This window comes from Sinocyclocheilus rhinocerous, unplaced genomic scaffold (assembly GCF_001515625.1).
Source record: "Sinocyclocheilus rhinocerous isolate Xijiao unplaced genomic scaffold, SAMN03320098_v1.1 scaffold388, whole genome shotgun sequence".
Taxonomy (NCBI): domain Eukaryota; kingdom Metazoa; phylum Chordata; class Actinopteri; order Cypriniformes; family Cyprinidae; genus Sinocyclocheilus; species Sinocyclocheilus rhinocerous.
This window is the reverse complement of record NW_015650020.1, coordinates 144,929-155,661: the sequence shown is the minus strand read 5'-3', so window position 1 is coordinate 155,661 and position 10,733 is coordinate 144,929. Positions and strand designations below refer to the sequence as shown.

At 37.2% G+C, this 10,733-nt stretch overlaps 1 protein-coding gene and 1 long non-coding RNA gene across 4 annotated transcripts in view; one reads left to right on the top strand and one right to left on the bottom strand.

The window, feature by feature from the left end:
- LOC107711398 (uncharacterized) overlaps positions 1–211 on the top strand; it is an 11,650-nt gene extending 11,439 nt beyond the window's left edge. For all 3 annotated transcript variants that reach the window (XR_001636701.1, XR_001636700.1, XR_001636699.1), the window contains one exon: positions 194–211. This is a non-coding gene — a long non-coding RNA (uncharacterized LOC107711398). The remainder of the gene's footprint in view (positions 1–193) is intronic.
- A 2,674-nt stretch (positions 212–2,885) lies between these two features.
- LOC107711394 (rho GTPase-activating protein 15-like) overlaps positions 2,886–10,733 on the bottom strand; it is a 35,964-nt gene continuing 28,116 nt past the window's right edge. The window contains exon 14 of the mRNA XM_016516382.1: positions 2,886–3,103. Within this exon, the coding sequence (XP_016371868.1) occupies positions 2,920–3,103 (184 nt within the window). The 3' untranslated portion in view covers positions 2,886–2,919. The remainder of the gene's footprint in view (positions 3,104–10,733) is intronic.

Genomic DNA, 10,733 nt, shown 5'->3' with positions numbered 1-10,733 from the left:
ACATATATTATATATATATATATATATATATATATACTACTGTGCAAAAGTCTTAGGCCATTTGTATTTTCACCAACAAAAAAATGGTAAAGTCAGTTATTTCTATATTTTGCTGTAGTGTGTCAGTTCACATTTCTAAACATTGCTTTTGCCATTAATTGGAATAATGCAGTGAGATTTTTGTATGCACAAGGAGTCTGACGACAGCCAGTGCGCCACACAGAGATCTGATCTCACCATCATCCAATCCGTCTGGGATTACATGAGGAAACAGAAAAAACTGAAGCAGACTAAATCCAGAAGAACTGTGGCAACGTCTCCAAGATGCTTCAAGAATCTTACCTGCAAAGCTACCTGAAAAACTCTGCGCAAGTGCACCGAGGACAAAAGCTGTTTTAAACGCAAAGGTTGGTCACATAAATAAGTTTAATTAATTGATAAATAAAATCTATTTATGACATTATTTTTGAAAGCATCCATACTTTACAGCATTTTTACACCTTTTCACAGTATTGTAGCTTCGCAGGTAGGTTTCTTGAAGCGTCTTGTATATATATAAACACACTACAAGTTAAAAGTTTGGTCAGTAAGATTTTTTTTTTTTTGTATTTAGCAAGAAAGCATTATGCATAAATGTTTCTTGAGCAGCAAATCAGCACATTAGAATGATTTCTGCAGGATCATGTGACACTGCAGACTGGAGTAATGGTGGCAGAAAATTCAGTTTTGCCATCACAGGAATAAATTACATTTTAAAATTTATTTGACCCTCTAACTCTAGCACTCTCTATTCTAATTCTATTCTTTATATAAAAAAAAAAAAAAAAAAAACTTCCCCGAAAGGTAGTGCATACATTTTTTTTATTTATAGTGACAACAATACTGAAATGAATACTTTGGTATTTTTTTATGTTTTTATTTATTTAATTTTATTTATTTATTGTATTTTTTTTTAGATTCAGTTACTTCACACCACATTCTGAACACTCAAAATGCACCACACCTTTTCGCAAGCCAATTTGATGGGGGACGTTAATTGTGCACATATTAATGAGCAAAGCACCACCTGCAGTACGACGGCTCTCAAAGTGTGAGCTGTGTTGCACAAAGCCCAGTGTCATGTGACCATGGGCTCTAGCACAGAATAAATCTGGGCGTTCGCTTCATGTACACAGCAAATATCTGCCAATATTCTCCCCTGGGTTACTTACCACTTCAGTCCATCCACCCACACATTTTGATTTCTTGTTATTTGAAGCATTTAATGCAAGAATGAACTTTACAGCATGGCCTCTCAACTCTGCTCGGGCATCTGATGTTCAGTGCCTACTTTTGACCAAGGAATAAAACACCGAGGTCTACCTCTATCATGACATTTGTCCAATTCTGATGAGACATTTTGATTTTAGTCCCATACAAACAAACCGTTTTTGTTGTTGTTGTTGTTCGTTTGTTTTTTTTCATAACAAAACCACAGACAGGAATGTCTGTAATTGGGTATACTGTATATATGTAAATATTTTAAATATATAAATTATATTAAATATACAAAATATAAAAATTAAAAGATAGAATTATTAAAAACAATAAATCAAACCTGCATTATATCCTGTATTTTTATTTTATTTTTTGTTATTCAAATGTCATTTAAAAGAGACTTTCATTCCCAATAGAGCAGTGTAAATCAAAGGATGGATTTAAGGTAAAGCTCTATCTGCATTAGAGGCATAATCATAGCTGTCTGCATTTCCTTATTTTTTAGCATTGAGACAAGTGAGCCCGTCTGGCATGTGAAACTTTTTTAGGTGTCAAAACTGAATGACGAACTAAGCCACCACATTCAATACAAGATCCAAGCTCTCTGTAAACTTTTTGTGGTTGGAGAAAAAAAAAAACGAGTATGTGTGTATCTTTTCAAAGGTTTCTGCAATGAAGGTCTTGGTGGCCTGCTGAACTCGTTAAGGTCCCTGAGTGAAGCACAGCTGTGCCAGAGAGGTCACCAAAAGCTGCATCCCATTTCACTGCGTTATTTTCAGTCGAGATTTAGAGAGACGCACAAGCCGCAAATCTGGTTTATGTCGCCCTCCTGTTTCTCCAGTACCCCTTCATCATTACTGCTCGAGATGCCAAACTATGAGGGATCTGATGCAGGGAAAATGCTACAAGGAGGGATGTCTCTTCCCGTAATTACAGACTCTCTCTTATCTCTGGGATGGAATTAAAAACACATTCCATGCAGACAGTCTCAGCACTGGCCTGCGGGAAGCAAATAAAAAGAGACTGCTGTTTGAGAATTGGAGAGGACTTTGGCAGTTTGATTAGTCGGGGGCACTGGCTCAAAAGAGGGTGGCCGGGGATCACTTTACAAATTTTGCTTAAAGTTAAAACAGCCAATACACAAGACCAGATCACAATACAATACAAAGCAAATACCTGTTGCAACAGACTGCATGTGCAAGATCCAGTTTGGTATCTCAGGTTTCTAGCAAATAAATGTTTGACAAAAAAAAAAAAAATCGCTTACAGCATATTTATTTCAAACTAAAATTATCCATCACAAAATATCAGTGTACAAAACCCATTTACAAAAACTGCTTTATTTCCCTGTCACAAACTACCATGTATATCATTACAAATATACAGCTTTTCAATCTTGTCGATGTTTTGAGGTATGATACAATGTAAAATTTGCATTATACAGAAATAAAATTCTAAGTTTATATGTAAAATTATAAATGTGACTCTTAATTATAATTTTTTATGTTAACCTTTTTTTTTTTTTCAAAGCAAAATATGAAAACATCAGGCACAAGAAATCATTTTACATGAGCTTAACATTCAGCCAGCACACACACGTCTTTTTTTTTTTTTTCCTTCTTCATTGCTCAGTCTTTTTTTCCAGAATACTCTGTCGTCGCTTTACATGCCCTCCGGTCCAAAGATCTCCACGCATTCAATGAGAATGGACTCCACTATTTGATTCTGGTACACCATATTGACTTCCATGTTTCCGGATTCAAACTCAGGCCACATGAGAGTCGGTCCAAACACAATGCTGATGCCCTGAGTCGACATCAAGTTTTTCTGTGACTTCATCAAGACTCTGTACAACAGAAAAACACCAGATCATTGATGCAATACAATAGCAATGAAAATAGTTTAGTTAAAAAAAAAAACGTTTTGTGAGAATCCCTAATGGAAGAACTGACTACGGCGTACAAGTACAATCATTAAAGTGTGCACGTTTCCTGTCATAAAAACCTACTCAGATCGTCGGTGACGGACCATCGGCAGGGTGTTTTTGAGGATTTGTGCCTGGTCTTTGGAGGCATCTAAGCGCACTTTTAGTGGAATCTCTCTGAGCTGAGGTTTGGCTGTGGTAGAGAGACAATCAATACTGGGGTATTGGAGGACTCTTAGAAGGAGCCAGATTGGAGCCCTCTGGCTCTGTTATGGGTTGGGGCCTAGAAAGGGAGGGAGGGATTGTGGTGGAGGGCTTCCTTCCAAGTTGTCAGCAGGATCCTGACTAAGAGGTGGGAAGCAGGCTTAACATTTAGAAGCAGACTTTGTATGGTTTTACCGAGGCCCAGTTGTGAAAGGTACTGATTAGGAGTGTGTTGGATTTACTGCACTCACGTATATTGTACCGTAGTGTAATCGACGTCCTGTGCCATCTACGTTTATGGTCACATCTATCAAAATAATGGTCTACAATTATGCAACACTACTCAACAATCTATAATCCCTGTGTTGTTGTCAAAATACTTCCACAGCAAGACACGTTCGACTCCAAACGAGGTAATGATCGCGTTACATGTGATGTCCCTCCGCATGTGTGTTATTGGGATTTTGGGAAGCCATTTCAGCTGAGAAACACAACTTAAGAGGCAGGCCAAGCGTACTCAATAATTCCCCATTAATGTGTATAATTAACCTCAGCCATTTCGTTTCCCCTGTACATCACAGCTAGACGCTTGTCCTGCCATGAGCATTTTAACCTAATTAGCGCACTATGATGTAAGGATCCCGGCTGCCATTGCTAATGGTCTGCTAATGATCTTAAGGAGAGAGACTTCATTTCCGAAGAGATTTTTCAAAACATTAAATATGAAGCTTTTTGTCGAACCTTTTAGTGTTTTTTGGTAATTATGCCACTGTGACACCACTATATACATGACCCCCACACCCCCCACCTTCACATTCATCTCTGCTATCAGTAATGCCAGATCGATTAAAATCATGATAGAAGCTTAATTACAGTCATTATCATTTTCTATTACAGTAGTAGCACATATTAGGAAGAAGTGCAATACGAAGACGCTCTCGGCAGGCAAAAAAAAGAAAAAGCTTTTTTAGCCTGTAAAGACAGTCATCAGCAGAGAACCATGTAAAAGAAATTACAGTGGCACATTGAAATGGTTTATATGTAAATTATATAAAATTCACATAAAAACAATAAAAAAATAGAAACTAAAAAAATATATACATTTGCATAGATATTTTCATTGATTTTTTTTTTATAAAACTAAAAAAGTATATACATAAATACAAAAATGTATATATAAAAACAAATGTAAAAAACATTTATTTAAAATTTTTAAATCAAATTCTTGTCCTAAAATAATATATTTGATAGAGTTGGACTTGTAACCCGAAGGTTGCGGGTTCGAGTCTCAATGTCTGGCAGGAATTGTCGGTGGGGGGAGTGAATAACCAGCGCTCTCTTCCACCCTCAATACCACGACTGAGGTGAGACCCTTGAGCAAGGCACTGAACCCCCAACTGCTCCCCGGGTGCCGCAGCAATATGGCTGCCCACTGCTCCGGGTGTGTGTTCATGGTGTGTGTGCACTTGGATGGGTTAAATGCAGAGCACAAATTCCGAGTATGGGTCACCACTACTCCACATGTCACTTCACTTCAAAACTTTTTATTAAAATAATGTAATCTAAAGTGACAGTCCTGAGCGGCACTTGAAACATATTTCCCAATAAATAAATAACTAAATAAATAATACAGAAAAAAATACAAATTAATATTACTGAAATGCAAATAGATAGATAGATAGATAGATAGATAGATAGATAGATAGATAGATAGATAAAATTAAGTGCATATAAAAAATAAAAAGGTAAAAGCATGTATATGTGACCCTGGACCACAAAAACAGTCATAAGGGTCAATTTTTCGAAATTGAGATTTATACATCATCTGAAAGCTGAATACATATGCTTTCCATTGATATATGGTTTGTTAGGATAGGACAATATTTGGCCGAGATACAATTATTTGAAAATATGGAATCTGAGGGTGCAAAAAAATCTAAATATTGAGAAAATCGCCTTTGTCCAAATGAAGTTCTTAGCAATGCATATTACTAATCAAAAATTAAGTTTTTAATATATTTACAGTAGGAAGTTTACAAAATATTTACATAGAACATGATCTTTACTTAATATCCTAATGATTGTTGGCATAAAAGAAAAATCAATAATTTTGACCCATACAACGTATTTTTGGCTATTGCTACAAATATACCCCAGCGACTTAAGACTGGTTTGTGGTCCAGGGTCACATATTTCTTTTTATATTTCTATCTTTTTATTTTTTTTAATCAAATGCTTGTCCCAACATAATGCATATTAAAAGGTATATATGATAACATTGTATATATACATTTTATATAAATATATTTCATTATCATTTTAAAATCTTGTTAAAATTATGTCTGTCATCTAAAATACTTATCCTCAGATTTGTAAGAGAATGTATTTTTTTGTGCACCTCGCCTAAGTTAACACTTTCAGTAAAGAAATGTGTTGATTTGGAAAAGGGAAGGATGCAATCTGGTCCTCAGTATCTGGGTATTTATGGCAAAATGCACTCATTAAACCATCAGCTGACTTGGAGCCCAGTGAAGTTGCTCTGGTGTCTGGGTAAGGGCCAGGCTGTGGGCAGCTTGACCAGAGGTGACTGCGTTATGCTTGGTTGAATCTGACAAATCATTGATATCCCGTACATAAGCCGACATGTATGGCTCAAGATGCCAATGGTTATTAATTAGCATCTCGTTTGCAAGCGGGGCATGACAGGAAATGGAAGATAGCGCACAATGCCGTCATTCCCCGCCTAGGAGGCCAGTGCTAATTGGGTCAGCCTAACTGGCTCCTGAAGAATCATGGGACGAATAATAAATTGAGGTGGGGTGGGGTGGGGGTTACAGAATCGCTCCAAGCTTTAAACTGTGTCATTTTCGAGTTATAAGACGACGGCCTTGACTGAACCTATAAAAGAAAGGCTCGCTATTATCAGAGGAGCTTGAGTTTGACTTTGGTTTTCCACTTACGATATTTGTAGTTTGGGTATTCTGAATTTTATTTTATTGTTTACAATTTTTATTATTATTATTATTATTATTATTTCCTGTCTGCACCATATAAGGTCATAAACTGCTGCACATACTGTTGTGGATATCAAAGTTCGCACAATGGCAGTTTTCTTCCATCTAATTTGAGAAACACCAAACGTAGATGAGAAGAAATGTTTTTTTTCTTGGCTTTCCTGATCAGAGGTTTGTCCAGGTTTCTTTTCCAGCACAAAGACGAACGGAACCTTGAATTACTAACAAAAAACAAAACCTGTGGCCTTTTAAATCACTTGTGGTAAACGGGAAATATGAGCAGTGGTGACAAAACCTCCCACAAAAAAATGACATAAATAGCACTACTGAGCAAGTGTACTGTTGAGAAATCTGGTTGCCTTGACCACATCATCACAATGCAAGCACACAACTACAACAAAGAGCTTTTGACTTTCACCACTTTAGATGAGCCAAGTCAGCGCAAAATTTAACCTACAAAGGCATGACAGTAGGAGTTCAGAGAGCTGCTACGGTTAAGTATACCTGTTTTAGAGGAGAAGGACAGGAAGTGCACAGGCGAAAAGTGACATTCGAGCAGATATGGAGCTTACGCATATCAATACTTTGAGTGATGTCAACAAAACAAGGTAACTATGTATGCATTATTATGAATACTCTTTCATGCATTGCATCATAAGCTGAAAGGCATTTAACCTCATTATTCTATCTTCTTCTCACTCTGGACTGCAAAATGACTACATTAGTCTTAGAAAACAAATATAACCCACTCTAACCTAATTCACTGTGACCGCACATTCCTTGCCTTTATTCATGGGAAAGTCATCCTGATATTTAGAAAGGGAAAGCAGTAGACAGAAACAAGTATGACTTAAGTGAGAATATAAAATAAACAGAACCACATCACTTGGCCAGGGTGTGGTAGCCACAAAGCAAAGCACTGCGCTTTGGATTCGAAGCTCTCTTCCCGTTTATCGCTCTAATAGTGAGAGAAAGGAGCAGCGGGAACATCGCTGTGGAGAAGGAACAGACTTGGTGGCACTACAGGGATTTTCAGTGTCACCACAAGTTCCACTGTAACAGCTTTTTGGTAAGCAGAATAAAAGCTGAATGGATTTTCTAATGCCACCATTCAGTGAAGTTATGACAATGTTTTGCCCTCGTGCCTGTGTGTAGATTTGACTACAGACTTGGAAATGGTGCCAGTGATTCCCAACTATGGTGGTACTTAAGCAGGTTTGAGGGGCAGTTTGTGTAGATTCACAATGACAGTGAAATATATGTACACATATGTCATCTGTAAAAATATCAGAAGAAAATGCAATCAATCAAATACAAATCAATACAAATCTGAAATAATGAAATATAATAATAATAATAAACAGAAATATCAATGTTAAATGCTAAACAATATGCATAATAATAAGGTAATAAATAATATAATATAAACCTTCTGTAATTAAATACAATGATAATAATAATAATAATCAATGTTAAACAATATTCAGAATAATTCTTTAAAAATAAAATACAAATTTAAATAAAATAAAAAAATAATAGTAATTTAAATAATCTATTAATGGATGAAAGGGTACTTGGAGTTGTGGAGGTTAATAAGAAAAGAAAAATTGGAAAGCACTGCTGTATTTCTTTGGCTGTGGCAAATGTATTGGTAAATCTCATGATCTATAATGTAGGACAGGAGGCAGCAGGTCTGTGTTGTAGCATGTTCACCCCAGAGAAATTACAATCTTGTCAAGCTTTAGCATGGAATGCAGACCTAGTTTTCTTTAGCACATCAGACTCTCAGAATATTGTGTCCCTGTCTAGAAATCGACTCTTCAATGAGTGTCTCTCTCTCAATCACACATTAGTGTTTTCTGATCGGCAGACCTGGCATGGGCAACCCAACAGACTTTAGCACTAGTGCCAAAGGGCATGTTCCATTGGGGGAAGGGAGGAGGGGGTGCTCATCAATCTGAGATGAGTCCTGTAGCCCTCCTGTGCAGGGTGGTAAATGTGCAGAAGGGTAAAGTGGGATAGAACACCCCTCCTGGGAGATGGAGACTAGCCATATGGCCTTCTGGCTGTGCCAGTAACGCTATCATGGACAAGGACTTGAGCATTGACACACGGAAACACACACACATTATGGTTCATATTGAGTCCTCTGTTCATGTTGCATCCTGTTTATTGTGGACTTTTGTGTAAAAGGTTTTCAGATTGAGCATTATTTGTCGGTCTCACTCTAAAAACTACTTTGTAATATATGGAAATCTATGATCTTGTCATGCTAACATTACTAAAAACATTAGTAGAAATGAGAAGTGACCATTATAGTCTAGACTAGTTTTGTACTGTCAAGGTCAGCTAGCAGTGCAGAGCAGTGTGATTGGTTACTTGGTTCTCAAAGGGATAGTTCTGTATACCTGTATCGTTTTTGTACCTACTCTTAAGTTTTTCCTTCAATGTAGCTCTAAAAAATGAGATGAAATTGGATTTTCAAAAAAGCAACATCTCGGAAAAATTAGAGAGAGAAAAACAATGTCTGATCAGTTTCTGAACAAAGCTAAGCCATATGCAGCTAAATGCAAAGCTAGAAAGCCTAGTTAGGTTGATATCATTAGGTGCTAGATAGCCATGTAAATATCAGTTCTGTCAGAACCACTATCGTCAAAGATGATTGACAATTAGCATACAGTTAGGATTGGTGGGATGGTTCTGCCTCCCACCCCCCCCACGCCCCCAGAACAGAACCAACATAAATGTATTGCAGATATCGTTAAAGTTCAATAATTTTATGTACACATTTTAGAATTAGTCTGATTCAAACGATAATCAGAAGGCTGAATCCTGACTGACAGAGGAGGAGCTGGGGATGGAGGAGGTTAATTAGCTATTGAGCAATGCGAAAACTGCTGATAATACTGAGGGACCTTATATATGAATGCTTAGATAGGTGTCGTATTCCTATAGGTAGATGGGGATCAGCTGAGAGTCAGCTGATGCGAGCTTGACTAACGTGACCTGCCAGAACTAACGCTACGCTTGATTTCTGTTCAATTTCACAACATAGACAGGCGAAAATAAAACAGTAAATGCCTAATGACAGCTCATCTGATGAGACATGCAAAGAGACATGTTTTCAAACACAAGGTATTTTTCGTTGATCATTAGTGAACAGAGTGCAAGGTTTCAGACCACAGAAGTTTGTGAAAAGTTTGCACCCTCTCTGTTGCTGACAGATACCAATGAAGCTCAGATAACTAAAATGGACACTAATAAAAAATACAAAGATCTAATGTCTGAACTGGAAAATGATCACTTTATTGTGTTCAATTTCCTAGTCATGACTTCCAACAAGAAAATGATCAATGTAGGCATTATCCTCCCACCGCCCACCTAAATGATGCAAGGGACCCCAAAATGTCCTGTGGGACCCAATATTTGGTGTTACGCCCTTGGTTATGTGTATGGATTGAGACTTACCTCCTCAGGTGGTGGAAGAGCAGTTTCATGGTGTTGTGGTTGGGTTTGGGGGCTTGATGGATCAGTTTCTTCAAGGCTTGAACCTTCTGTGTGGGCTCCCTAATTTCTGTTGGCAGGGAAGAGATGATGAAATGTTTTGATTTGGATATTGCTCCTTCATTTGAACCTCTAGGTTCAGAGAGAAGTTAATGTCTTTTCCATCACTTTTTCATTAACATAGCTCATCTAACATCAAAATCTTCCCTAAAACTGGACCATTACCCCTTTCCCTATTAATTATAGAGACATGCTCGAGAAGACAACATGCAGAATGTGTCCCATTGCAAACTGCTGACTTACCAAAACGCTGATATGTAATCGAGCAGATTACTCCATTTATCTGATATTTCCATCCTACTTTTGATATCCTTTAAATGTTAATTATGATAGTTTTAATTTCCTTTAAAACTTGCGCGCAACATAATCCCTTTTTAAGATGCCAAAATTAGCAATCAGCATTTAGTCTGTGCTTATGCAGCTATAACCTTTATGCAGTTATGCAAACACATTTAGTACAATTGCACGGTTATCGGACGGTTACACTTCTCAGCAAAATCGTTCTGATTTTGTGCAGTCACTTTATAAAGTATCTCACTATTAAATGGATGTAATTAAAGATGTTCTAGAAAAATTACCCAGTCCGTCTGTAAAATCAATGCATAAACATCCCTATAATGCTAAACTTTTTCAGTCTGGTTTTCAATTGTCCTACATGAAAGCACATGTGAGTGGTGCTAATGGTCCGTAATAGTCCACGTCCATTAAAAGCTGTTATGCTGTAACACAAGCTGTAACCGGTGACCTCTTGACCCCGCTGCTCTTTACAT